The sequence below is a fragment of the Amphibalanus amphitrite genome, unplaced genomic scaffold (genome assembly GCF_019059575.1).
Source record: "Amphibalanus amphitrite isolate SeventyFive unplaced genomic scaffold, NRLGWU_Aamphi_draft 000543F_arrow, whole genome shotgun sequence".
Taxonomy (NCBI): Eukaryota; Metazoa; Arthropoda; class Thecostraca; order Balanomorpha; family Balanidae; genus Amphibalanus; species Amphibalanus amphitrite.
The window spans coordinates 1-27280 of NW_024882037.1; the positions used below are offsets into that span (position 1 = coordinate 1).

The 27280-nt window shown below is 52.1% G+C and overlaps 4 protein-coding genes across 8 annotated transcripts; 2 read left to right on the forward strand and 2 right to left on the reverse strand.

Moving 5' to 3' along the window:
- The first annotated feature begins 6 nt into the window (after positions 1 to 6).
- Positions 7 to 1536, forward strand: LOC122393594 (STE20-like serine/threonine-protein kinase). The gene is made up of 3 exons (XM_043389782.1): positions 7 to 19; positions 348 to 451; positions 689 to 1536. Exons 2-3 carry the CDS (start codon positions 353 to 355, stop codon positions 833 to 835), a joined length of 246 nt encoding a protein of 81 aa, XP_043245717.1. The 5' UTR covers positions 7 to 19; positions 348 to 352; the 3' UTR covers positions 836 to 1536.
- LOC122393593 (kinesin-like protein KIF23) lies at positions 1516 to 10830 on the reverse strand. 3 transcript variants are annotated; one of them, XM_043389780.1, is made up of 16 exons: positions 10623 to 10809; positions 9415 to 9536; positions 8957 to 9134; positions 8392 to 8578; positions 7892 to 8090; positions 7330 to 7548; positions 6971 to 7169; positions 6127 to 6265; positions 5638 to 5837; positions 5255 to 5365; positions 4467 to 4907; positions 3834 to 3980; positions 3440 to 3634; positions 3079 to 3183; positions 2553 to 2684; positions 1516 to 2022 (listed from the first exon to the last, which is right to left on the reverse strand). In XM_043389780.1, the coding sequence occupies exons 2-16, from the start codon at positions 9447 to 9449 to the stop codon at positions 1831 to 1833; spliced, it is 2679 nt and encodes an 892-aa protein (XP_043245715.1). In that variant the 5' UTR covers positions 9450 to 9536; positions 10623 to 10809; the 3' UTR covers positions 1516 to 1830. The 3 variants fall into 3 exon arrangements, with proteins under 3 accessions (XP_043245715.1, XP_043245714.1, XP_043245716.1); XM_043389779.1 differs by lacking the exon at positions 10623 to 10809 and adding an exon at positions 10557 to 10567 and having other exon boundaries at positions 9415 to 9532; XM_043389781.1 differs by lacking the exon at positions 9415 to 9536 and having other exon boundaries at positions 10623 to 10830.
- A 349-nt stretch (positions 10831 to 11179) lies between these two features.
- On the forward strand, positions 11180 to 23979 carry LOC122393595 (bleomycin hydrolase-like). The gene is made up of 10 exons (XM_043389783.1): positions 11180 to 11531; positions 18290 to 18447; positions 19283 to 19432; positions 19746 to 19838; positions 20617 to 20754; positions 21126 to 21374; positions 21832 to 22058; positions 22422 to 22542; positions 22872 to 22982; positions 23244 to 23979. Coding segments are annotated over exons 1-10 (1356 nt in total). The 5' UTR covers positions 11180 to 11530; the 3' UTR covers positions 23352 to 23979.
- Positions 23980 to 24398: 419 nt separating this feature from the next.
- LOC122393597 (uncharacterized protein F58A4.6-like) lies at positions 24399 to 26092 on the reverse strand. Of its 3 annotated transcripts, none has more exons than XM_043389785.1 (2): positions 26073 to 26092; positions 24399 to 25440 (listed from the first exon to the last, which is right to left on the reverse strand). In XM_043389785.1, the coding sequence occupies exon 2, from the start codon at positions 25432 to 25434 to the stop codon at positions 24802 to 24804; it is 633 nt and encodes a 210-aa protein (XP_043245720.1). In that variant the 5' UTR covers positions 25435 to 25440; positions 26073 to 26092; the 3' UTR covers positions 24399 to 24801. The 3 variants fall into 3 exon arrangements, with proteins under 3 accessions (XP_043245720.1, XP_043245719.1, XP_043245721.1); XM_043389784.1 differs by having other exon boundaries at positions 26015 to 26077; XM_043389786.1 differs by lacking the exon at positions 26073 to 26092 and adding an exon at positions 25777 to 25899.
- Between the last annotated feature and the right edge of the window lie 1188 nt (positions 26093 to 27280).

Here is a 27280-nt window from a genome sequence, read left to right on the forward strand (position 1 = left end):
CAGCTGCACAACGAGAAACGTGAGAAAAGATCATCTGAATGAATGAATGAATGAATGAATGAATGAATGATGAATGCTGCTATCCTACCGGGTGCGGTGGCGTCGCACAACTACACGCCAGCATATTTTGGGAGAGTTCGAATATCTAGCAAATAATGCAGTTGGGTACGGAATACTTCTGCATACGCAATAAGTCGTCAGGGGACAACTCCATTTTATCCGTATCCATTCATCTACCAACCACTGGTAGCTATCAAAATAGGTCATTTTAGTGATTCACCATTAGACTCAATTAGACTGATTGTAATTGAACATGTTATCCCTGACTGTCCGGTCCGTATCCTCAGGTCGTATGCTGATGGAGCACGAGTCCATCAAGCTGAAGTCGCTGGAGGAACAATACCAAGCCGAGCTCAGGGAGTGGAAGCACTCGCTTAAACCGCGCAAACAGGTACGTGGACGATGGATCACTTCACTGAAGCGGACGTCATTAGTGTTCGTGGTATGGGCCGCTCCTAAGAGTTATTGGCTGACAGCAGCGGCTGATGCAGAGTTTTTCCAATGCCTCCCGCGGTCCATCTCCATTAGTAACTGGTTTGATCCATCGTTTTTGACTTTGGACTGAGAAATGTGTGCGCTATGCGTTGTCTTGTTTTCCGTGGACCAACCCTCTCACGTCCACCGCCAGAAACTGGAGGACGACTTTGCGGCGGAGCTGGAGGAGCAGGCGCAGTTTTACACTGGCTCGGTGGGCGCCGGCGGCTACACGGCGCCGCTGACGGACCGCAGCAGCAGCCTGAGCCGGGCCAGCACGGCCAGCTACTGGTCCCAGTGAGACGAGGGCAGCGCCCGCAGTGATCTGACCGAGCGATGAGCGCCGCCGCCGTCCGCGACACAGAGTATTTTTGGACCGCGCCGCCAACGGCTGCGTGTGTATGTGATGAAGTGCCGGTCTGCCCCGCGCCGATCTGTTTTATAGGTGACCGTCGACAATACGTCTATCGATCTGACTGGGTGGAGTTTTATTTTTCTGACGGCGTGCCGCCCGTTCCACCTGTTGACTGTGTATCATATGCGTTGTATTCAGGGGGGGGGGGGGGAGGGATAGGACCGTGCTCTGACCAAGGCGTGTGTGCGTGGTGAGTGGGAGGGCCTCCTCTATTTAATGACGTCCTCGTGCTGTCTGTACGCGCAGTGTACGGGTTAGTCGGGCATCTGTGATCGCCCTCGGTCGGCGCTGGCCCACATTCCGGGTGCTGCGCGCCGTCCAGTGTTCACCGGGAACCTGCCTTACTGGCCCGCTCTCACCACCGCCTTCTCACACAGAGTATCGATAACACGCGGGACCCGGCGCCACCAGTGGCAGCCGCCGTGGCATCCGTAGAGTTCCAGGCTTTATACTCGTATATATTTTCGTGTCACAAACACGGTGGTAGTCCATCTGCCGTGTAGGATCAGACGGTTTCCATGTGCTGTTCTGTACCTGGTACGTACCATGTTATTGCGACTCGTCAATAAAACGGTTACATACATTTATATTAACGCGGAAACATGTTTCACAGACGATACTAGCGGGTTATAACAGGACACTGCAGTTGGCGCGCCAAGCTCTCTAGCGACAGACGATAAGTACATAGTCTGGGCGGCCGGACGAGCGGCACCCGCCGACCAGAGCGGAGCGGCGACAGAAGGCCAAGGAGAACACTCGGTCCCAGCGTAAAATACTATGCTCGTGTGTGCGCACCCGCCGCCAGTGGAATAATAAAAACACGGTCCGGCCGGTGCGCGGACCGCACTGCCGCAGCTGCCGCTCCCCCGCCGGGCGCGCGCTCACGTCTTGCGGCGTTTTCCGGCGGCGTGGCCCTCGATTCCGGTGGCGCAGCGCTCGCGGGCCAGTTCGTAGTCGAGGCCGGGGCCCAGCTCGTCCGAGGGGCGCTTGGCTCCCGGGTTGGAGAGGCGCAGCGTTTCCATGTCGTTGAAGACGACGGCGCGGCCGCCGCCCACCGTGGGAAGAACGTCACCCTGGCGGCAGGAGATGCCGGCGTCAGACCAGACTGTGGACCCAGACTGTTCCACACAAGGCGACACGGAACGGAGCCAGAAAGAAGAAAACTACGACTCGTGTGGTTGGAGTTCGGGCATCACCGCTCTCTACGGTTAAGAATTCTAAAGCAGTTATGCTGGATCCGCTCGTCTCGCCACTAAGGCTGTTTAGGAACATTATATGGAATATGGAATAATGGAATATCGCAACTCTTCTTTGGCCGCCGCCCAACGGTGAGCTCCGGGCAGGTCTACCGAACCGTGATCAACTAATGTTAGGGAAGATTGAAATTTGATTCTAACGCCTCGTCAACGATATGCGCTTTCCCGAGCAGAAACACTATGCATATATGCATAAACAACATACATGCGTTTAAAATACATCATGCATGAACACCACCTTTCCATACGCCACCACACACCCGAGTACGGAAGCGATACCATGTTCCCCTGCTGGTTAGTGGCGGCGAGCTAAACACTAGCGGCTGCGGCGGCGGCGTCCGGCTTACCTTGACCATGTGGGTCTCCACCTCGCCCTGGGAGTCCTGATCCTGGTGCGTCAGCACGTACTTGGACGTCTTGTCGTTGATCACATCCTTGGCGTCCAGCTTGGTCACCGACTTACGCTTCTTCATCTTGGGCTGCGGGCCGGCCGAAAGGCGACCCCGTCAGCAGGGTCGTACAGCGCCGCACCAATCCCGTAACCCGGCACGCGCGCGGACGGGACACCCAGCCGAGCCCAGACTGTACACTGTACACCAGACGAGTCGAACACCGACGAACGGCCAACACCATAGCAAAACGGACAGTGGAGTGGAATTAGTGAGCTGGACGTGTTGAACGATCGAGTTGGTCAGTGAGTTTGCGAGCTGAGCTTTTGATTTGGCGAGTGATTAACGGTTGTGTTGATTAGTGAACTAGCGAATTGGTGAGTGAGCAGATGTCCTGGTGATTGATTGTATGTTGGTGAGCGAGCTGGTGAGTTGGTGAGCTAGCCGCGAGTGAATTACTGAGCGAGTCGGCGATCTCCCTCACCTGGAAGATGGTGGCCAGCTCGAGCACGTGGCCTGGCCGGTGATCCAGCCACACCTCTGCGTCCGTGGACTTGGAGCGGCGGTGGCGAGTGGTGGCCGCCACGGTCTGGGGACACAGCACCAGCCGGCCGTCGTCAGCACCGCACACACCGTGGAACAGCGCTGGGAGGACTTCAAAACAACCAACCAACCCACCGTCGGCAGCCACACAAATCGGAGACCGGCGCTGGCGGGCGACAAGCATATGCTGAATACAACCAGCCTTCGGATCGCCAGCCAAGTCCAATAATTGTACGAATCCTAGCAGGGCAGACCCCGACCCACAATCACCCCGAGAAGTCACAGGTGACGCGTCCACTGACCCGTTTGGGCTGCGGAGTGCCGGAGAGGCGCGGGTCGGACCGAGACGGTCGGAAGGTGGCCGTCTCGTTGGCAGTGCTCGGGCGGGGCCGCGGCGCCGGCGTCGGCGGCGCGGACGGCACGGCGAACCCGGCCTCATCGTTGTTAATGATGTCGCGCAGGGCTCGCAGCTTCTCGTCTTTGGCTCGCATCTCCGTCTGCCCGGCAGAGGAGAGAAGAGGGATCCGTCACGGCATGGGGACGCCGGCGGGGCGTCACGTTTTAGAAAACGAACATTACAAACATCCCCACTGTACGCGCAAGACAGGATACAATCAAAATATAGGCTTAGACGGCACTAATCAAATTTACAATGAACATGTTGACACCAACAATGAGAAGTTCTTAATATTATACCTTGAGCATTTCCCTGTTCATCTTGATCCTGCTCTTCATGTCGGAGGCGAGCCGCTCCTTCTCCTGCTGCATTCTGGTCTTCATGCGCTGTTTGACGCGCTCGCGCTCCAGGCCCTCCTGGTTCAGGAGCATCTCCTTCTCACCCAGCTGCAGACGGAAGGCGCGCCCAGTCAGTCGGCCGCACCACAGGTGACAATACGGGGTCAGCTGGAGGTAGGGCAGCTCAGCAGGTGTCGCAAACCAGCAGTCTGATAAACGCCGAAGCCCGAAACCCTTATGGCTGTCTTCCAGGAGGTCTACTAGGACCATGGACTGGTCCTCTGATTTGCGACAAGAAAACGACAGAACAATTATTTTGGAAAATTCATCTACAATTTCAACTTGTGATTTGCTTTTGTCCTGACACATTAACGAGGCTAGTCAGCTATGACATTGTAAAATAAGTGAGTCAATGACGCGTAATGGTCTCGAAATGTCTACGTTATTGAAAACGCACAAGTCTTTTTCAAACGCAGCATTTAGTAACCTCAAGGTTATTTGTCTATCATACGTGATGTACCGACCAGTTGTCTCAATCACCCCCATCCAAGTCCTCCCGGGGAAGGAGAGACCCTCAGCCGCGGCCAGACCCACCTCGTTGACTAGCGCCGCCTGGTTTTCGTTCAGCTCGCGGAACCTCCTGTTGAGGCTGTCGTTGGCGGCCTCGGCGCTGGCGAGCCGGGCCTCCAGGGCGGCGGTGCGCCGGCTGCTGCCGTCCGAGCTGGCGCGCAGCTGCGCGTTCTCCTGGCGCAGCGCCGACATCTCCATTTCGGTCTTGACCAGCAGCTGCCGGAAGGCGTCCTGCTGGCGCTGCAGCTCGTGCAGCAGCGTGGCGCGCAGCTGGACGCGCCGCTCCAGGAAGCGCACCAGGCAGCGCACCGTCTCCTCCTCCTCGCCGGGCGTCATGGCCATGCTCGGCCACACGGGGCCCAGGCAGAAGACGGGCGCCAGCTCGGCGGCCGCCTCACCGCCGCTCGGCTCGGCCTCCGACGACCGGCCGTCAGAGCCCAGACGCCGCTGCGCCTCCCGCAGAATCTGGCCGGCGGGCACACAGGCACACGGTGACAGTCGATACTCGACATTCGCCGACACATGGCGGTGATCTAGCAATGCAGCGAACGCTTCATATTTAGTCATGTGACCTGCAACAGTTTATACAATCGCCAAACGAATTAAAATCATTGATTAATTTCGTAGCAAAAACTGAAACTACATATAACCAAAAAGCGAGCAATATGACGTCAGTGAAGACCCAAAACTGATCATATACTGCAGTCCCTTCAACCCGTGTCACCCCACCCATACAGCCGGCATACTGTCTAGCGGGAGCGCCTCGATTCCACAGCGCACTGCACCGCTCCCCGGCGGATCAACTGACTCACCTGGTTGGCTTTCCTCCTGCCGGGCGTGAGGCCGATACCCATGTCGAGCGGCCGGTCGGCGGGCCGTGCCACCACCACCTCCTGGGTCAGCTCGGCGAACTTCATCACGTGCTGCGGGGGGACGCCGAGTGGTGGGTGGGTCAGCAGGGCAGGATCCGTATACACAGCGACAAAGGACAGGCAGCGGGCATCGGCACGGCGCCGGAGGGTCACAGTCGCACCTTAATACAGCTCAGACGATCAGCCGACTACCTCGTAAACATGGTCACTGCAGGGCTACACCCTCCTAGATTATGCAGCATGCACGCCTTTCCATGAACAAGTTTTGGCAAATAGTCAAACCCTACCAACTGTCTTTTTTACGGCAGGACCATGTCACTCACGATCGTTTCGTCGTACTCTTCTGCCCGCGGGTTGACGCACACGACCATCTTGACCTTGCCCTCTCCGTCAAAGTAGTTTTTGAAGAGGTGTGTGATGCGCGAGTCTCGGTAGGGCACCATCTTGTTGGCATTGTTCAGCTGGTTCTCACGCAGTGTCTCGATGCAGGTCCGCAGAACCATCAGCGAGTTGTTGATGTTGCCTGCCGGAGACCAGATACATCGTCAGCTGAGACGTCGGCGATCTCAACGCACCGATTTCTAGAGATCGACAAAGCGACACTGGCATTTTGGTTGACATAGCGACGGATATCACAGCAGCTATCTCGACAAATGCCCCTTTACTGTTCATGCTCTGATGTTTGAAGGCTCAAGAGGCGAGGTTTCAAACCGTATGACATGCAATGCTCCGCTATCAAAAAGTGAAAATATAACAGCAGCTGCAGGCAGTCCGCCGCTCCCGCTCAGGCTAAGGCCACGCGCCCGACTGACCGGCCTCTCGCAGTCTGTCGCCGTTGTTTTTGGTGCGGTTGGTACGTTCGCTGCCGGCCAGGTCGACCAGCGAGAGCTGACCCACGACCATTAGCGCCTTGTCGTCGAGCACCTCCTCGCCACGCGGGTCCAGCGGCGCCTGCACAGGGGCGACAAGGGTCAGTGGTCAGAGGCAGCGCGCATCGGGTCACCCAAGGGGCTGTTGTGTTTCCCCCGGCTACCGCCGGAGCGGTAGCGTAGCCGGTAATCAGCTCTTCTGGGCCATGTAGCCAGCGGCCAAGGCCGCCACCACATCGTCGCGCTGGATATCATGGGCCGTGCCGAAAATGTTACCCAGTGCACGGAGCCGGGCTAGTATGTGCGCCGGGTCGGTGTCCGCTGCTTCAGCGCAGACCAGGCAACGGCCCGCCGGACACTTCGCATTGAGCGCACTCAGGCGTTGGTCTACATCCAATCCGGTAAAGGTACTGCTCCGATCGGGCCCAGTGACCCGACCGGAGCTGGTGGATGTTGACGGTCACCCACGGGTGACACGGCGGTGACACGACAGGTCGCAGGATCATATCAGACTACTGGGTCACCTCACGACAGGTCACAAGGTCAAATCAGATCATGCGACGCGATCTGGGATGTCCGGCGGTCATGTAGCGTAGCCATTTCAAATAAAGGCGCATAAAAACGGAACAATCGTATAAATCACCACCGAATAACTCCCAGCTCACTGCCTAGTGCACATTATATTCTCCCAACCATGACAAATATCTCCCCCTACCCCGTCCCGTCGGCCGCCGCCCAGCGACCTCTCCCTCCCCTCCAACGCCGGAGATCCCCGCGCGCCACCGACCTGGACGACGCGGATGGTGAACACCGAGTGGGAGCGGCTGCTCTCCGTGTTCAGGGTGGTGTGGGCCACCTTGCGGCGACGCTGGCCGCGCCGCAGCGCATCCAGCGCCTCGCTCGGAGTCGACACTTCCACCTCGCTGGCGCCGTGCACGTAAATGTTCTTGTTGTTGTCCTCCCGCAGCATGCGTGATTGCAGCGACCTGTCGGGAGAGGGAGATTAACTTAGTTTAAGACTGCTGAGCACAGGGCATAAGTGACTCATGACCGATAATACGTTTCTAAGTCGAAAACAAATTAGCTTTACGACAGTCTATCCAATCGGTGAGACGATATTGATTATTGAACGTCACCGTTGCTCACTTTTTCATGTTTTCCGGCGCCACCTCCTCCAGCAGGTCGTAGACGTAGTTATTGTAGATCTCCACGTAGGAGACGAAGACGGCGAACGCGTTGTCCTCGTCCAGGCCGGACACCTGGCTGACCTCGGGTACCCGAGTGGAGGCCGCGTCACTCTCGTCCGGGGTGACGCTGCCGCTGCCGCCGCCGCCCCCGCCACCGCCTGGGGTGGGCGGTACGCGTCTGCGGCACACAGAAACATACGTCGTCACTCGTGAGGTACTCTGCACATGTAGCACACAAATCGAGAGGTCTAACACAGTTCACACAATAATCAGCCCCACCACACTCCAAGACCAGCAGTGAGAGCGGCCATCTCTTCCTTACAAACAGATTACATATGCAAGTCATGAGAAACTCACTGGAAACGGGGAGCGGCCTCGTCCTCACGACCTTCCTAACGTATTAACGAATTCCAACGGCCATCAGCGCGGCATATTCGGTTGGGCCGCACCCCCAAGACAAACGCCACCTTATCACCCATTCAGCCGCACCTTGAGCCGCCCAAGACCACCCCAGAACCCACCTTTTGCGCGGAGTTTTGCCCGGCTTGGGCGTGTTGAGGATTTCCCGCTGGCGATCCAGCATGGCGTCTGCCTCCGTCTGCACGTCAAACGAGTTCAGGCGGTCCGGCTTGAACACGAACCGGCGCGCCTGGTAGTTGACGATGCTGTTGAAGATGACGTCGATGCAGCGCGGCATGATGCCTCCGTCCTGCTGAGAGCCTGCCGAAGAGGAGCCCGCTGTCAGCGCTGGCGGACGGCTACTGACACGGTCGGCCAACAGCAGCGGCATCCGAGCGCCGAAACTGCTATTACCTACTTGGGCATACCGTGGCCGAAGCAGAAAAGCGTATGCGACAACGGAATTCCAGTTATTAGCAAAATAGCATGGCACAATAGATTATCACGAGATATTCGCGCACAAAATGAAAATGAACGAGCAGTAGTGACCTTAATGCCGATAAACCTGTTCTGGTAGGGTTCCGACCGGATTCCCCATCCACGCCGACGGTAGCCGACTCACCCATCATGGTGTGCGTTTTGCCGCTGCCCGTGATGCCGTAGGCGAACAGCAGGCCGTTCTTGCCGTTGAGCAGGTCGCGTACCAGCGGCTTGGCCACGGCGTCGAACAGCTGCTTCTGAGTGGCCGTGTCGGGGAAGACGGTGCCGAACTTGTACTGCTGCTCCTTGGCCGTCCCGTACCGGAACGCCTGCCGGCCACAGGTTCAGGAGCGTCACATTATGTCGGTTACACACGCCCGGAGGGCGTTTCGCATACGAAAAGAGAAATGTATCGGCAAACTGCTGTGATATTTACGTGCAGATAGGATACGACGTCGAGAGGGAAAACAGGCCAATGTCACATAGTCCGCGACAATATAGTTCCCGACAAAATTGGGTTCACCGGACGCTGCAGCCAGCCTCTGTTACCAACCGACCGACGAGGTCTCCAATTGAACTGTGAGTTGGCACACATTGTCCCGAGCCTCCGTCACTCACCGACCGACGAGTGCTCCAACTGACCCGGCAGTTGTCCGACGGCGTCACCAGCATCAGTCACCTATGTAAGGACGAGGTCTCCGACTGACCTGCGAGTTGGCCGGCGGCGTCACCAGCACAGTGGTGTCGTCCAGCTGTTCCACACATCGCTCCTCGCCTTCTGGCACGGGCCGCAGTCGGCACACCACCTCCACGGGGTCGACGCCGTCCGACTGACCGGGCCGCGCCGGCCGGCCCGGCGTCTTCCGCACGCCGGCCTTGGTGCGGCTGGAGACAACAAAATACCGCTACCATCAGAGGAGGGGAGATGGGCAACACAGCACTGGCAGAAACTGCGCTGGTAGGGTGTGACGATGGTTAAGTAGCAGGGCTTAGCAGTAGTGCTGGCTGGAGACATGTATCAAGGAGTCAGAACGAGAAAATATGAAACCCTGTGAACTATTGAAAATCCTCATAGTGATGTCTCCTGAATATCCAGTTTCCTGCATGGCAACCATTAAAAATAGCAGGGTTCAAAGGCAAGCAACCTTGTTTAAGCGTTTCTTACCTGGGTGTTACACTACACAACTTTGAAATTCTCATGCTTTCCTGGATGCTGTAGTACAGCTTAAGGAGGCAAGGACGAGGTTAAAAACTCTTGAAGGCAGGACACATAGGTATGTTTGCTACCTGGAAAAGTAGTGTGATGGTAAACATGTACAGCCAATGTAAAAAATAAATTGGGTTAGCTACTTTTTTACTTTTGACACCTTGAGTTATTCAGTGGACCCCAAGGCCCAAATGGTTTTAAGGAACACATTAAGAATTACCTGCTTTAGAGATAGCCAGCATTCAAAAACTTGGACAGAGTGAAGGAATGAATATATTTTGTTTCAAGCTAATACCAGAATGATAAAATATGCATTAGCTGAAAATAAATAGCCAGAACTTAACAGCTGCATGACCAGTTGGAGTAAAGCCTGGATGCTGCTACCAGACATTGGCACTGTTTTCCTGAAACATGCCCAGGTAAAAATGCCCACTTTACTAAAGTCTCCATAGAAGCCTAGCACCAACACTAAGGTAGCATCAAGAAGCAGTGTACCATGAAACAGGGCTCTCAAAGTCACCATTTCAGTCAAGCTAGATTGAGATGGAAATGAAGATTGCAAGGTATTGCACAGGTACAGAGTTCAAATTTCATGACCCTACAGGTAAATCAATCCATACCCATGAGTTGAGAATGAGACAATAGCCATACATGTCACCATTTGGCAGCCTCTCTGGGTGAGTCATAAGCCAGTCACTGCCAAAAGTAGTGGCATATCAGTTTCAGCCTACTTTTGGGCTGAAACTGCCTGCCTGATGCTGTTCAGTCAATAGCTCAGAAGCCTGGTCCTTTTTGTTTGATAGCACTAGGAATTAGGAAGGTACTTACTACTTGCATACCTAAAAGATACATTTATACAACAGAAAGAATATCTCATATTATCAAAGTAAAAACTCATATGACAGACTAAATTAGAATAGAAGGGATTGTGATAACTAGTAACTACCTACATCAACTTGAACTGTAGTGACGGCAAACCGTCACAGACTTTGCTTCCAAGTTCTAAAATGTGTAACACTACAAATCATGAAAGCACAATAAGTGAGCCGTAAATACTAAATACCACATAATTCAATCCATATCGATAGTGAAACACCCACGCAGTCATTTTCTAATAATGTTTATGGCTTATGGTCATGGCAATTTGAATTGAAATTGCTACTTACAGAGGACGCATTTATCACCTAATCACCGCCAGGCAGAACGAACAAGATCGGGACTCCTTCAGTAAGGAAAAATCAAATAGAAAAACGCATCTAACAAATCAGAACAATTCTACAAAATAAGCAATAAAACTATTCAAAATTCACACATTTATCACACACAACGCTTCACGCCGGTGGACCAGCTGATTTTCAAATTTTGGCGGCACAGCCAATCACCTTCCAGTATTACTAGTGATGGAAAGGCTGTGGCACTTTGAAGTACTTGCGAGTAAAAAATAAAACATCTGCTATTTTTCCAAAGGTACTATATGTAAATCAATGTGAAAGCAAAAAATACTGATATTTTTCCTTAAGTTAAATTTACTCTGTCATTGGTTTCTTGATTAGCTAGAATTCATGAGTATTTGCCTTTAAAGTACACACTGGGTACTTGTTTTTTATGAAATGGAAAAAATGAAAAAAATAGCCCATTTTGAAATGGGCTAGGAGAAATGAAATGAAAGAAATCAGCTTTCTTTGTTTTTATTTTAAAAGTTGTGGTTAAAATAAATGTTTGAATTCAATTTCATCAGTTTAACGTAACAATCAGCATTCTTTATGGCGTAAACAACGTAAAAAAGTGTAGCTTGAAAACTGTCTGTGTTTTAGAGAGACTGTACCATTTTCCTAGTGCGCCACATTGAGTGTGGCCTTGAATTCATTATCTGCTACAAGGCAGATCTGCTATTTGTTGTCTCTGAGGTCGAGAGAGAGGAAGAGGGGTGGTGAAAAAATTTGATGAATTATCAAGATTTTCCGTCATTTTTGCAATCAAAGTAACGTTTAAAATACAAGTTAACACATAGGCATATATTTGTGATAAGTCATTTGCGTTTTGGTTTTCGCTTGTGCCTCTGCTCCAATCCAGAAGTAAGTGAAGCCTGGTTTGGTGCCTGATGATGTTGTGGAGAACGTCGTCAAACATGTTAAATTAATCTGCTGAAAATGGGTATGTGTTGTTACTGTATTGGAGGATGACAGACTTTCAATTGCCTTGCATACACCAATTAACCTGGATGCAAGGCATAATAGTCTGCTGTGTCGGTGTGGGTGCGCTCAGCTGCTGTACAGTCTGTCTTAAAAGTACCGCGCAAAGTGGCGGTGGATCCATCAAGCCTGACCGAGAAAGGTCTGCTTTAATTTGAAAGTCACCGAACCAATTGAGCTGGGGAATGGACGAGGATGTCCATTGCTTCGGTGACCCAAATTTAGCAGGCCCTTCCTCAGTCAGGCTCGATGGATCCACCGCCACTTTGCGCGGTACTTTTAAGACAGACTGTACAGTGTCCCATGCGGTGTGGCTTAATAGAAATGTAGTTAGAATTTGAATCAAGAAGTGGGCTCCTGATGTGGCACCATGTTGGACTGCTGTGCTGATGATTTGATTCAGAAAATGATGGGCATTACTGAGGCGCAAGTTTAAATGCTACCTACGTAAAGTGAGGTAAAACTGGAAGGATTTATGTATTTCAGTCAATACTTATGTGACAAACCACAACTATCAGAGTGACAACAAGCAGCACACCATATCAACAATGCTGGAAGCTTGCACATACCACACTTCCCCAAAACTGGTAAATGTCAAGATAAAGTCTGAATAAGTTTTTAAGGACAATTAGGACTGGTGCATACTAACAAAGTTATAAATGTGGTTATTATAAAAAAGCAAATTAGACAAATTATTCCCTGGCCAGCCTTACTGCTAATGCCATATATCATTTGGCTTTGCCTAATCTTAAAAAAAGATAAATTAAGTCTGCTGCCAATGTCATGTTTTGCTGTGTGGCCAATTTGAATTCATATGACAAAAATAAGGGCAAATGCTATACAAGTGGCTAAATAAGTCATGTCCTTGGTTAAGTATGGATTTTTAACACAGGTGCATACTGGCATGTAAGTGATGTGATAAGTAGTGAAGTGTTCTGTCTGTATGTCTTAATGCTCTGAATAACATTTTAGGGTGACATGAGATTGACTTCTGATACCCTTTTATGACAGACACACATAATACTTCATTTCTGAGTTCTGACTAAAGTGGCTAATACAATGCATCATTTGCAAAACATTCCTTATTTCCTAGCCTGGCACACTGATTAAAGTGAAAAAGCCCAGAACATACCTATCTCTTTAAGTTACATGTTCCAAAAGCTCAGCATAAAAGCACTTTATCTGGGAGGGACACAATCATGCTTTATCTTTCCCATTGTACCTACAACCCAATTATTACCTTTTGAATTTTGATATCTTTTAATTGATAATAAATACTTTCTGATGTCATAGACTTTCTAAATAAGCTCATAATCTTATTTGTATACCTTAATTGATTATTCTATCTAAAAATTAGGATGATAATTCAAATAGAATATGCATAGAAAACCTCCAGAGTTTATATCAGGGTGAAATTTATCTTCCTTCATCTTGCCCATTATCTGATGCAGTTTGTCATGGTACATTTCCTGTGTAGGTATTCTTGCATGGATGCATGGAGTGGACAATCATTGCTTAGTCAGGAGTCATGGCTCATGAGAAGGGGAAATGCAAGCCCACCAGAAAGTCCATGTAGATAATTTGTTTTGCACATTTTCTTTTGTTTAGATCCGAAAATTATCAGCTGGCTGATTTCATCATCAAATTAGGAAGTTGAGAGAATGGCCATTTCATGGCAGATTAGCCAAGTATGGCAGCACAGCAGTAAACTGCATAAGTCTTAGGACTACTCTGAACAGCTCACACCAGGGGGACTTGAAATCTACACCAGGCAGACCAAGCATGGGATAGAAATGGGATAATGCCATTTATAGCCCAGCATTTATTTGTTGGTGAAGCCACACTAAATAATTTATTGCCTGGTTGTCAACCCTGCAGATCTCAGATGTGAGATGGGTCATAACGTTTTGCACTGCTCACCATCGCCGCATTGTCACATAGGACTGGCAGGGCCTGCACTGCACCATGTAGAATGTGCACAACATTGACTGAGACCCTACACTGACCATATTCTCGTTGAAAGTCGAAACTACCATACTTCGCGGTCTGCGTAACAGCCAACCTCTAGTCGGCGGCTTACGGCCGTTCAGAATCCACCCGCCTCCCTCCGGGACTGAAGGTATTTGGGGCTGTCGATATTTGTTTTTGGCAAAGTCTGGCTGAGAAAGCATGTTCACAAGGAGGGCTGTTCACGGGCCCTGTGTGCGGTCAGACCGCATACACTACACAGCCTCCAAGCTCCGCCCACTGCGTCCCTACGTCAGCCTTCCGTCACCGCACACAGCGACCGCTGTGGCCGGTCGGGACTGGCCACAGCGGACCGTCCACCGCACGCAGCCGTGACGTCAGAACCGCCTACCCATCCCCTACCCCCACGCCTGTCGCCTGCTGCACACACTGCACACACCGCACTCAGCAGTTTGAGGTGCCCGTGAACACCCCTCAAGAGTGGATCATGGGTGGATCGCCTCCAGCCGACCAGCTACCTCCTTGGCTATAGACTCGTCACCTCCTTGGCTATAGACTCGCCATCTCCTTGGCTATTGACTCATCATATCCTTGGCTATGGGCCCGCTACCTCATTGGCTGTGGACCCGCTACCTCCTTGGTTATAGACTTGTCACCTCCTTGGCAATCGTCAGCGACGAATTCTGCTTCAAAAGCAGCTTGGCCTCTTCCGCCTAGGGCGTCAAAACTGCGCTGATCCGCAATTCCGCAGTCCAAACCAGTCGCTCGACGCTTCTGGGAGCCCGTAAGGGGTGCATTGAGCTATGGACAGACCCCGTTTGTCTGTAGTGCATGGACACAAGCACTCGCCTCAGGATCGACACACCCGAGGCCTCTTGCACCAAACTGCCTAGCTAGGTAAAATCGAAAAACCGGTTTCAGAATAAGCTAATCTAAAGGTGGTAAATTTGTTTGCAATAGCCCAATACATAATCCTACATTTTTTTGCTAAATTTTGCACGCAAATTGTTACTTGGACTGGGTATACGATGCAAAATAATCCAAGCATTGGTGCAAGAGGCTTTTGGTGCAAGAGGCCTCAGCTCGGAATAATCTGGAAGATGGACATTTGACTGAGACGAAACACAGGCTAGTATAGCTGCTGAAGCGGATTGGACGCCTGTGAAGTGCCCTTTTTTTCCGAATTGCCCATTCAAAGGCAGCATTTCAGCGCCAGCTTTGGAGGGTCCGGCTGCGGTTGGTGCGGAGATGCTTAAAGCCTTAAAGCCAGACGGGTCGGTGCCGAGTGCCGAAAGGTTTAAACAATGGTCTTTGGAGCCAGTCAGCCGTCGATGCCGGATATTTAAATTGCTGTTGGTGCTCAAAGAGTCAGCGAGGCCTGGGTTCTGGGAAGGGCAGCGGTCTATGCAGGGGTGGTCAGCAAGAACTCGGTGCAGAGAGAGTCGAATTTGTTTGATACACAAGAGAATCGACCAAGTTTTGTGCCGAGAGAGTCGAATGTGTCCGGTGCCGAGTAGACTGTGTTCGGTGCCAAGTCGACTAGGCGTGGTGCTGAGACTCGCCTGTGTCCGGTGCCGAGTCATACAGCGGACGGCATTAGCAGACGCCGGTCGGTGTCCTTTCGCCAGTGCATGAACAGACGCCGAACGGCTAGTGGCCGGCCGCTGGAGACTGACCTCCCGCCGGCCGGCCGGCCCGGCGCGGTGGCGCCCCTCGTCCGGCCAGGGGCCGATGGAGGCCGGATAAGGACAGCGGCCCGGGCCGTTAGTGGCAGTGTACGCGGCGGCTGAGGCGCCTGGAATGTGGGCGCGTTGCACCAGCCGGGCCGCGGTGGCCCCTATTATGCTCGCTCCGTACGCTGCCGACTGTATTTGTTGTCAGGGGTGCCAGTCGAGGTCGGGCTGCTGTTCGGTGTCCCAGATGGGGGTGGCACGTTGCCCGTATTTGGACGTTTATCAGTTGACGCTGGTCAATTCGTCAATTCTTTCTTCACGACTTTTGTCCCTGCTGTTAAAAAAGCTGAAAGCCCTTTAGTTACTAAGCACCGAGCATGACCAATGTTAAACTGAACGGGTCAACTGATGCAGTACTGCCGGGTTAAGGAGTGCTGAGTTGGGAACTACCATCCCGCCCCCTTACCCCCCCCCCCCCTCCCCCTCCCGGCATCAGCCGTCGACTCCGCTCGCTGGTAGCGAGGACACGTGCAGCTGAAGCGCCCGGTGGATTCACGGCAAAAAAATCCGCCCGCCGTCCATGAACTTTGACCGCTCGCTGTTGGGCCGTGGAGACAGTACCACTATTCGATCCCTTATGAATCAGATGATTCAGCTATTTATGTCCCGAAGATACACAGACCGCTTTTAGTTAAACTACGCTATCGGCAGAAACTAGCAAACCGTGTAGTCCTCACGTAGCTCTTGTTTACTCGACGGGCTGCAAAACGACATTCTCGGGGATGAGTGACCTCAAATTCAGGAAGCATTTATAGAACTGGTAAGACATGAGCTAGTTTTCACAGTCAATGGATGCTGTTTTCAACCGTTTTCGACAACGGAAGCGTGTGTTGCTACGCGAATTTTTCGTTTTTTTTTTTTTTGTTGTCTTTACTGTGGTCTTATTCGATTGTTTGGGTTATTGCTTTTGAAGTTTCTGCAAATATTGACTGTGGACATTGAAAAGAATGTGAAGAAGAAGGAGAGATCATAATTGGCGATGTGTCTTCCTGCCCAACTGTCCCGTTGGTGTCCCGTGTGGTGTGGAGCGAGCCTTGGCGGTCACCAGACGCGCTCGGCGTCCGCACGGTGCCGATGTCACAGTCCGGCGCAGTTCTTCCCCGTTCATACCGCGCGAGGGCGCCTGTCCAGCACTGCTGCGAACCGTCGGACAACCAACGGCCCGAGTAACAGCCCGTAAACGCTGCCAGTCGCTGGGCGCCGCCGGTCGCGGGGCAATGCGACGGTAATGGGCGTTTTGCGGTCGCTGCGGCGGCGACATGTGTGCCTAGCGCTGCTCAGCGGCCTGGATCGAGGCGGGTGCGTCCGACCGGCCGGCTGACCCGTCCGTCAAGCCGCGGCGGCAGGACCGCGGTCCGTAAACAGTTGACGGCCCGCGAGCGGCGGATGAAAGGCCCGCTTGACGCTCCGACCGAATTCATACCGCACCGTAGTCAATATCAGGAGTGGTCTGTCGAGGCCCCTAGGGGTGCAACGCCTGCTGACTAGGATGGCTTCTTGCTTTTGGAAAACTACTAACTTACAAATCTACAAAAGTCTGAGTGTTTTAGGCTTGAATGAAAAAATCGTGTTGATATAAGCACAGGTTGTTGGGTCATGCGTGGCAATGATACATGATATAACGTCCATTTATCAATTTAATATACCGTAAAACGGGGTGTTAAGGGACAGTTTTGAGGTGTTTTGTTATATAACTCAAGAAGGGTTGGAGATAGAAGCATGAAATTGTCAGCATTTTATGTGGAATTTGGTGCTTTACATGCCTGCCACATTAAAGTTTTTAAGATTTATACCTGCATATTATTTTTTATTATTTTTCATCACTGTCCCTTAGCACCCCAATGTGGGGTGTTAAGGAACACCTATATTATTCCAAGAAATGGTCATCAAATGCCCACAATTGGGGTGTGGAAGGGCACACAATTTATTTATTGAAATGTTTTGCATATTCTGTCACAAAACAAGTCAGGTTCATTCACCACTAATGAACTTTTTAGCCAATTACGTGTAATGCAGTTTACGCTTGTGGAAAATGTGCTTATTATAAGGTAAACAGAACCAAAAAGTAATCTTCTGTCAGCAATAAAAAACCCATGTTGAAGCTAGTCACTTGTCATTATGTTGCCCTCTTTGTTTTAGCCTTTCTATGATGACATTACATTTACCTACATCAGTCTCCATTGACCCATCATTGTAAAAGAGAGTGTTGAGATGTTTTGTTACATAACTTAATATGTGTTAGAGATAAAAGCATGAACTTGCCAGCATTTTATGTGCAATTTGGTGTTTTCCATGCCTACTGAAAGAAAACTTAATGAAATTATGCTTAGATATTATTTTTTATTTTTGCTTCCCTGTCCCTTAGCACCCCACATCCACCTCAAAATATGCATGTATCCGGAAAAGAGGAAGAGGATGATGAATGAATGGGTGGATTTGCACAAGTTTTTCAGGAAACATGTGCAATACATGTGACAATACACCTATGTTTTCATTTTCCCTGTACACCCACTGATTTATGTGGTACACACAGAGTTTTGGAGATGTTTCAATTTTGTGAAAATGTAGCATGATTTTCAAATCCATTTTTGAACCAAATCACTTGCATGAAAAACCATACCATTTTGTCCTATGGTCAAGAGCAAAACAGTGTCAACTACCACACTGAAGTTTTTATTGAACCTTCTCAAATTAGGAAGTTAATATGACTCAAAGTTTTTCCCATGCAACTGTCCCTTAACACCCCACTGTCCCTTAACACCCCATTTTACGGTACGTGAATTATTTTGATGTCTTGTTTTTCGCACACACTCTAAGCCTGATAAGTAAGTGTAGGCCATCCCTGACCCTGGTGAGTAACCATGGTAGATGAGACCGAAGTTCTACATTGCCGTAACCTTTGTCGCACTGACTGATCGCCTGGTCGCGTCCGTTTTCCAGTGAGCATCACGGGCGAGTTCGTCGAGCGACTGCGGACCGAGTTCGCGGCCGACCCGAAGAACCGTCTGGCGCAGAACATCTGCACCAAGTATGACCCGAAAGAGGCGGCCAGGTCGCGCAGCGCCCTCGAGGAGGTCAACCACGTGTTCCAGCACAAGGTCAGTGCCAGCGACTGGCGGCCGGGTCACGGGCAAAGCACCAGGGCACGCCGGAGGTAACAGGGAGGTCGCTCCACTTCAGAGCAGAGCTCGAATACGGTTCGATCGATGTTGTCGGTTATCCGTGTTGGTTGTATGCCTTGTCACGCCACGATGTGACTCCTGCATCCTGCTTTCCCCGGCCCTGGCAATGGCGACTGCGGCTGTGACCTCAGCATTGTCAGTTTGCTGGAGCATTCGCACACGAAATCCGATGTCTTTAGGAGGTCATCGGTGGTCCTTATTGTATATTTCCCTCGAAGGAATGCCTGCTCATCCGCGTACTGCTTTCAGCCATGTAGCTATAAAAACGTCTTTATTAAACAAATAATCCAACGCCCTGTGGGCAACCGACGTTCCATGAAGACTTAACTGTCTGTTTTCAGTGTATCCCTGTGTCCATGTCTTGGTGTGATTTACAGCATTAGCAGTATCCGCAGTTGCCTGTTCTGGGGATTCTACATATAGTAGGTAATATGGGACATTAGCCGGGCGGTAACTGAGCGCAGGATGCAGTCTGGCTAGAGGATCGGATGCCAAATGTTTAAGAAAATGGAGGGGCTGCGTGGATACGTGCCTGGTAATGTGTGGATAACGATGTGGAACGCCGTATGTGGCTTTGGGTTGGTTTATAATTAACATGGCAGTACCTACACTTATACATCCGAGAATAGCTCTGAAGATTGCCGAATTCGTCCGAAGAATCCGACGACTCGGGTTGTTGCAACTTAGCTCAACATGACCGTCATGCCGTGTGCCCTCCGTCTAACCAGGCCGACTGTCGTGTTTGGCTCAGGTGGACGAGGTGCGGCCGCGCACCTGCCAGGGCTCCACCGGCCGGTGCTGGATCTTCGCCGGACTCAACGCCATGCGCATCCCGCTCATGAAGAAGCTCGACATTGAGGAGTTCGAGTTCAGCCAGGCCTACCTGTTCTTCTGGGATAAGGTAAGGCGGCCTAGTGGCGAGTGCTCGGCCTATTGTTGTACGTCTCCACTGTATGTGGCCATGTGTCTGATGTGTTTGATCGTGTATCCGCCGTAATGTGACCGTGTGCCGGGTGTTAATGACCATCATGCGTCCGGTCTGCCATATGTGGCATTTTGTTCGCCATATGTGACCGTGTGTTCGCTGCATACGACCTTACGTCAGCTTTATGTGACATTGTGTCCGCTGTATGTAACCATAATGTCCGCACTCCACCGCATCCAAGTATCCGTGCCTGGCACACGTGACAATATGTGTGAACTATCCGCCGCAGGTGGAGCGGTCCAACTACTACCTGCACACGGTGGTGGAGACGGCGCGGCGCGGCGAGCCCGTCGACGGACGGCTGGTCAGCTTCCTCCTCTCGGTCAGTGCTGTGGCGGTCTGCGGTCTGCGGTCAGCGGCGCGTCTCTGTCCGCGCCCCGGTCCGAGCACCCCACACACCCTCTACCTGGCTGGTCAATGACACTTGCGTGCCCGCTGAGACAAGCTAGCTGATATGTCTGTTATGTGCTGGAGCACAGACGTCTCTATATAGCTGGAGTGATACAATCTTCTCCGCGCATTGCACATTTTACGATGCAAACAAAATGTTAGTTATCTGCTTGCATCGCATTCTTGCTCTGCGCATTACCCATTTACCGTACAAGTAAAATGCTAGTTAGCTACGTGCATCGCATTCTTGCGTTTTACTTTTTCAGTCATACAAGGCATTTTATCGTCCGACGTCGAAAACTTACCTACTGATTGCGTGCAGATACATGGTTTTCCTCGTCAGTGTTCGACTAAAATTGTAGAGCCTTATCCGATTTGGAGTGGTTATGAGCGTTCTGAGCATCTCCGTCATAAGAATATTTCCTTTACCGGGATTGTAATCGTTTGCAATCTCAACAGTGTCAAACTGAAAAAGTAACTGGAGAAAATTACTTGTGTTTGTATCTTGCAAACAAAAACTGACTTATACTAGCAAGTAGCAGTTATCCATTTCTAGTGAAGTTATCACTGATGTCCAAGTGAGTAAAATGTGAAGTGAAGCGATTTCCTGTCTGAGGGTTATCAGATCGCTTAGCGGCCTCTTTGTGTGTGATGTGGATTGAAGTAGATGTCCACGCCTTTGTTGACCGCACCGATGGTGTCGCTGGCAGAGCCCTGTGTGTGACGGCGGCCAGTGGGATATGCTGCTCAACCTCATCAACAAGTACGGCGTCATGCCGAAAAAGTGCTTCCCCGACGCGCACAACTCCAAGTCCTCGGGCGTCATGAACACGATACTCGCCAGCAAGGTGAGGTGCCATCGCCGCATCTGGAAGGACGGGGTCCTGGCGGGTCCGGACAGAGTGCGAAGGAACTCTCACGTGAATAATGTTTTATGATAATTTTGTAAGCTACCCGATCTATTTTGCAATATTTAAAATAATAGCTTGCCAGAAGAAACAGCCGCTTTGATTCCACTTTGCGTAGCAGATCATGTTCCGGCGTTGTTTCCTGCGTTTCGTTTTGGTGCCCGTCCAGGGCCGTGGCCGGTAACACGTTGGCAGCTTCGAGCGGCTGGTCCGCTTCTCGGCGGCTGACGGGTCTGTCTGCCTGCTGTTTGTGTCTGGGTCCCGGCCCGCCCCCCGGCGACTGGGACTGACCGACGCTTTGTGCCCGGCAGCTGCGGGAGTACACCCGCGACCTGCGCCACCTGGTCCAGAAGGGCGCCACCGAGGCAGACGTCGAGTCGACCATCAAAGACCAGATGACGCACATCCACCGGATCGTCTCCATCTGCATGGGCATGCCGCCGGCCTCCTTCACCTGGGAGTACTACGACAAGAACAAGGCCTACCACAAGGTCGGGCCCGTCTCGCCGCTCGACTTCTACGAGGAACACGTCAAGCCGCACTTCAATGCCTCTGACCTGGTGAGGCGGTGTGATACCGAGAACGGGTGCTGGCTGGGACCCGCCCGGCCGTGCCCCCTCCCCAGGACGGCAGGGGTTAACACAACAGTCGCCGCCGCCGGAATGCACCGTCGCCACGCCGCGTCACCAATCACCAGCAATGGAAATGTTTACGCTGCCGTGTAAACTCAGATACGCCCCGGCTAGGATATCTCGGCCTATGCGACACTTCGCGGTGGTTATATAACAGCCGGGTGGCTATCGCAAACTTTTTTGTTACTTTACTACGTAAGGACGTTTTTTAACGGTAAGAAACGTTCGACGGAGGAAAATGCTTGACTTTTGGCAAAAGGGGCATGTCCGAGAATCTGACGATCGCGAGTCCGCGACTTCGGTAGTAAGTGTCAATAAGGCTCGCCCCTCCACTGAGCTGCCGTTTGAATACTGAAATGATGCCGTTTGTGTACCATCTGCGCAGGTATGCCTCATCCACGACCCGCGTCCGGGCCACAACACGGGCGACGCGTACACGGTCGACTGTCTTGGCAACATGGTGGGCGGCCGGCGCACCATCTACAACAACCAGCCGGCCGAGCTGCTGGCGCGCCTGGCGGCCGCCTCCATCAAGGAGGGCAACCCCGTCTGGTTCGGCTGCGAGGTCACCAAGGCGTTCGCCGGCAAACTGGGCATCCAGGACCCGCTCATGTGAGTGAGACCGGCGGACGCAGGGGCGGGTGGGTGAAGTCTGGACGATGCCGTTTGTGTTTGATGTTGAGTGGTGTTATAGGGCAGTCAACAGGGATCTTAGTTCACCGTGTTTGACGAGACCATTATTTTATCAGGTGGTGCCGATCGCTGTTCAACTTCACTCGCTTCTCTTGATGTGCTAAGTGTGGTATAGGTCTACACTGTATTTATAATGCATCGTGTTACATTCAACTCAGGCTCACTGTAACTGATAACAGCAGTTCGTTCTACCCTCTCATGCAGTCCCCTTTCTCTGATCACCCATGTGGCGTCCCCCCGACCTCGTCCCCCGCGTGACCCGTTTGCTGTTCCGGCCGGCAGCCACGACTACAAGCTGGTGTTCGGCACGGACGTCTGTCTGCCGATGACCAAGGCCGAGCGGCTGATGCACGGCGAGTCGATGATGGACCACGCCATGTGCTTCACGGGCGTTACGCTGGACGTAAGTCGGGACCCATGGGGACCGCCTAACAGGTGGGGGATGGATGCGGGTCGCTGTCTTTTGCTGAGGTGTGGAAGTTCGATACGTAAGGATGGCTTTTTGATTGAATGGTGATGTTTTGATGGTTTGAGGTAATCAATATTGTTTTGTGGGTTTGTGCCTTGTGGGTACGAGAACAGCAGGCGTGTTGAATCTGAACGGGATAGCGAATGAGATTAGGACGAGATCGGACGATTAGGAATTTTTTCATGACTGTTGGGTGTTCCATCCCGTCCGCCCGGCCGCTCTCCGCAGTCCGCCGCTGACCTTGTGACCCTCTACCACCACAGGATGACGGCACGCCGGTCAAGTGGCGCGTGGAGAACTCCTGGGGCGAGGATTACGGCGACTCGGGCTACCTGGTCATGTCGCACAGCTGGTTCCTCCAGTTCGTGTTCGAGGTGAGTGACTGGTGGTCGACCCGCCGCCGAAAACGGGTACCTAGCTGAGCGGGAAACTCACAAGGAGTTCATAGGGAAACCGTTTAGTTAACTTGATGCGCTCCATTGATCCCTTTAGGAAAACTAACTTGCCTAGAGCACTACTTTTCACAAGTATACGCGGTAACCTCCAGCTGCTCCCTTGGATAACGGACTGATTCGCGACTGGACTACGCTCTGGCGGCCGTTCGGCAAAGCTGAGTTGTCCCGTTCCGCCGACAGGTGGTGGTGCACAAGAAGTACGTCCCGGAGGAGGTGATGGCCGTGTTTGAGAAGGAGCCCACCGTGCTGCCTGCCTGGGACCCGCTCGGAGCTCTGGCCCGTGTGTAGGCGGACCGGACGCACTGGCGCCACCGGAGGAGCCGCCGCCGCCGGGTCGCTGGCACCGCGCCGCGGAATCCAGCGACCGCCGGCAATGACCATTCTCGGCTGGCTGGGAGACTGATTGGCCTGCTGCTGACTTCTGAACCCGGTGTGGATATGGCGTGGATATCATGAATGTGAACTCACTATTTACTCTCTGGCAACGACACGAATCAGTTCGGGTGTATACTGATCAAGGAACGTTCGCCATAATTGAACGAACGCTATTAGAGATACTTAACCTATAGAAAGATCCTTTGAATCAAAGTGGTTTCATATCAAATCTAGCCTATTTTCTTTGGCCTAGTCTGACCTTCGAGGAGATCGGACGGTTTGACTGAGTGACCTCCCAGGACATCGGGTACTCGGTCGCGGACCACGTTGGCAGCGTCGCAACACGGTGCCTGGTGCCTGAGCGTGGCGGGCGGTCCGCAGACGGCGGTGGCGAGCATTGTTAGTACAACGCCGGTCGAGGAGCCAGTACGGGGCGGCGGGACTAGGCACGAGCGCCGCATGCGGCAGCCCTCAGCTCGGTCTCGCGATTCCGCCGCCGCCGCGCGCCAAGATCTGATGGTTGACGGGCGTCGCGCCGGGCCGGCGAACCGTCGCGCGCCCCTACATCTGACGGTGGGTGTTTTGCCAATGGACGGGCGGACCGGGACGGCCGGTCGGCGTTCGTGATGAATCAGCCGGCGCCGAACTGTGGTCCTGACGTTCTTGGGAGTGGCTGGACAGCCCCGGTAACGACTGCGCGAACCATCGTGCTCCAGCGGGCGTCCGCGCACGTCCCCGTTTGTCGCCGAGGCAACTTCTGTGAATACATACATGTATACGAGTGGTGGCTTAACTGTGTGTCGATGCTTGATACGGCGTGCGGGGAGGTGTAGCGCTCTCCGAGCCGCCGTCTGAGGTGACCGTTCAGATATAAACCGCGGTGTCATATCGCCGTTAGGGCTAGCATCGCCGACTGGCTGCGGTAACGCCTCATCGCTCAGCCAAAAGAAGCTACAAGGATTAAAGTGGGTGGTCTCCTTTATTTGGCTGTCTCATGAGTCAGAGCCCACCAATACAGGCCATATCACAGGTAAGGAGCCTCCTTCTTCCTTGGTATTTGAAACCTGCAATGTCATTATATCTTTCAAATTCGAGGTAACAACATGGTACTTGTTCACTTCAGACGAGGTAGAGACGATTCGTCAATGTGGATCAGACTACAGTCGCCTCTGTTGACAAAACCCGCCGCGGCATCCACAGATGAAATGGAGATCACATCACACGCGACGCTCGGCCCCGTCCCGAGGACCCGGCTCGTAGCCACAACTGTCCGGCAGTATCGCTGTCACGGTCCGTCTCTCCGTCTCTGTCCGTCCGAGTGGACGGGGCCAGCCGGCGGTCACCGCTATCTCGGCGGCGGGCGTTATCTGGCCGCCCCGGCGCGCTGCCGCTCGTACTGCAGCTTGTTCCAGACGCCGCGGCACATGGTACGCAGCCGCGGGTCGGTGCGGGCCGCCGGCAGCCGGTACTGCTGGCGCACCAGCGCGGCCGCCCACTCGAACCGGCCGCGCTGCATCAGACTGAGCGCCGCGTACAGCTTACAGCGCGCCTCAGTCAGCGGGTCGCCGAGCCGCAGCGCCAGCTCCAGCTGCTTCACGGATATCCGACCGGCCATCTCGGCGCACTCGGCGAAATAGTCGCCCAGCGCCGAGAAGGCGCCGCCCAGCGTGGAGAGCCATGACATCATGTGGTCGAGCTCGCGCCTTTCCCACAGCAGCAGCTGCACGCGCCGACTCCAGGCGAGGTCGAGCGGCGCGGCGCCGGGTGTGGTCAGCCGCAGCCGCAGCCGGCCGGCCTGGTGAACGCAGACGGCTCGCCGCTGCGCCGGGCAGTAGCGCAGCTCGCGCACCACCAGGCCCGCCTGCAGACCGGTGACCGGGTACGAACGGCGAGCCGCCGGCGCCGGCAGCGGGGTCAGCAGCGCCTCCACGGGCAGGCGGAAGCGCACCGTCAGAAACCGTCCATCCCCCACCACTGCTGCCCGCACACACAACATCGGCACCTAATGGGCAAAGATCAGTCATAAAGTACACACTGACATGCAGCATAAATTGGCAGCATGCATATGTATAGTACCTACCTAATCTGCCATCAACCATGGATTCTGAAACTGAACAGCCAAAACTTGAAGGTGCAGTACAAAGTAGGTAAATGCATCTCAATCTAGGAAAGTATGTGTGAGACAAAAAAGCATTATAGTTGAAACCTGTTGCAAAAAATGCCCTTGGCCATATCTAAAATGGATGAATAACATTTCAGTCGTTGCTTTTCAAATTTGTTAAATGCTTAATTTCATCAAAAGAACCAACCTGATCCAATCAAGAAAGAGCCAACATACCTTAACACTAAAAAGTCACAGTTGGATTGTCATTCATGATTTCAGCCTTTACTGCATGACTTTCGCCCATAATTAAAGGGTAGATTGACCTATTTTACAGCACACACATCATCACACATTGACATCACACACGCACACTGACACATCACTTAGCTTATTAATTACCAAGCACAGATATTTGAACGCGTATCTGATAAGTAGGTGTGAGCAAACATAGAAAAAAACATTTCCCACTCACCGTTTGATCCCCACAAATCCTCACAAACCAACAATTCAAACAATTTCAAATCGCTTACCTATGGGGGATTGGCTGTAAGTGAATGAATTGGTCAAGCTCTCTGTGAATGAAGATGTTTCACAGCTTGCAGGGTGTAGCAGATACTTATGACGCATTGGAAGGTTCCGCGAATGAAAAGGCCAGCTGCCATTCCTCTTACTGATAATGACAGAATAAAAGTACAATATTCAGGAAAAGGTGGAACATTATTTGTCAAAAGGTTGATGAAATAGAAAGTAGGCAAAGAAATAGGAAAAGAGATCGTTTTCAAGGAAAAATATCCGTCAAATGCCAACAAAAGTCTAGCCAGCGGAAAGTTATCTTGTCCAATGGTGAGCGAGATATTCATCTGATGCAATGACGTAGATGGAAAAGCGCTGATTGGTCATGACTCGCATTCAGTGATGCCATCCACATTTTTGCTCCATCCCAAGATCTCGACCAGAATTTCCCAAGATTCTCGTCTCGAATCCCAAGACTACCCATCGCATATCCTTAGGAGTACCCCAAGTAAATCCATAGCTTATTTTGGACATATTAGTGTGTTTAGTATTCAACTTTCTCTTCTTCGGGTCCATCCTTGTCCTTATTGGCGTATTTACAACAGCTAATGTACAGCCCACCGCTAAAGTAATGTGTGGTTTTACCAATCTCAACGGATGGCTTTGACAGACGATTTTTAAATGCGGACTGATTGAAAAGAAGACGTCAATAGATAAAGTTGTAGCTGCAAGGGTGAAGATACATGTAAGCTACATTTAAAGTCTCGTTACAGTCTGACTGATCGTTCCTAGGCTTCAGAAGCAGAACATACCCATGACTGAAACCACACATTACTTCTGCTGTGAACTGTACCTAGAGGCCGGGGGAGGGGAGGGGAGGGGAGGGGGTTGATCGGACTCCTACAGCTGATCGGTTCCTGACCGAGTATAAGAGCTTCACGAAAAATGAAGATGCTGGCCCTAGACAACATGAAGCCGGTGGTATCTGATATTATGGTCAGGTCATTCGTCTACCGTCAATGGTGGGTCAAGGACCCAAAACACAAAGTCCGAATCTGTTAGAACTTCTTGGAAACGAAGTCTGTGGCATTTTGGATTTATTTCGAAATTTGTCCCGTGACACATTTGGAGAAGCTAGGGTCAGGTGAGGTCAGGCTGATTTTAAGTGTTTTCCACCACCGAGTTTTGAAATATGGGCTCCAAAACAAGCTCTTAAAAGCTTATG

Bases quoted from the DNA above. Each gene is read 5' to 3' on its own strand.
- LOC122393594 (XM_043389782.1), top strand. From the start codon at position 353: ATGCTGATGGAGCACGAGTCCATCAAGCTGAAGTCGCTGGAGGAACAA. The intron at 452-688 runs GTACGTGGACGA...GTCCACCGCCAG, and splicing joins CGCTTAAACCGCGCAAACAG to AAACTGGAGGACGACTTTGC.
- LOC122393593 (XM_043389780.1), bottom strand. From the start codon at position 9,449: ATGAGAATTTCAAAGTTGTGTAGTGTAACACCCAG. The intron at 9,135-9,414 runs GTAAGAAACGCT...TGTTGTCTCCAG, and splicing joins TTGTGTAGTGTAACACCCAG to CCGCACCAAGGCCGGCGTGC. The intron at 3,635-3,833 runs GTATAATATTAA...TCTGCCGGGCAG, and splicing joins TGAACAGGGAAATGCTCAAG to ACGGAGATGCGAGCCAAAGA.
- LOC122393595 (XM_043389783.1), top strand. The intron at 19,433-19,745 runs GTAAGGCGGCCT...TATCCGCCGCAG, and splicing joins ACCTGTTCTTCTGGGATAAG to GTGGAGCGGTCCAACTACTA. The intron at 22,059-22,421 runs GTGAGTGAGACC...TCCGGCCGGCAG, and splicing joins GGCATCCAGGACCCGCTCAT to CCACGACTACAAGCTGGTGT.
- LOC122393597 (XM_043389785.1), bottom strand. From the start codon at position 25,434: ATGTTGTGTGTGCGGGCAGCAGTGGTGGGGGATGGACGGTTTCTGACG.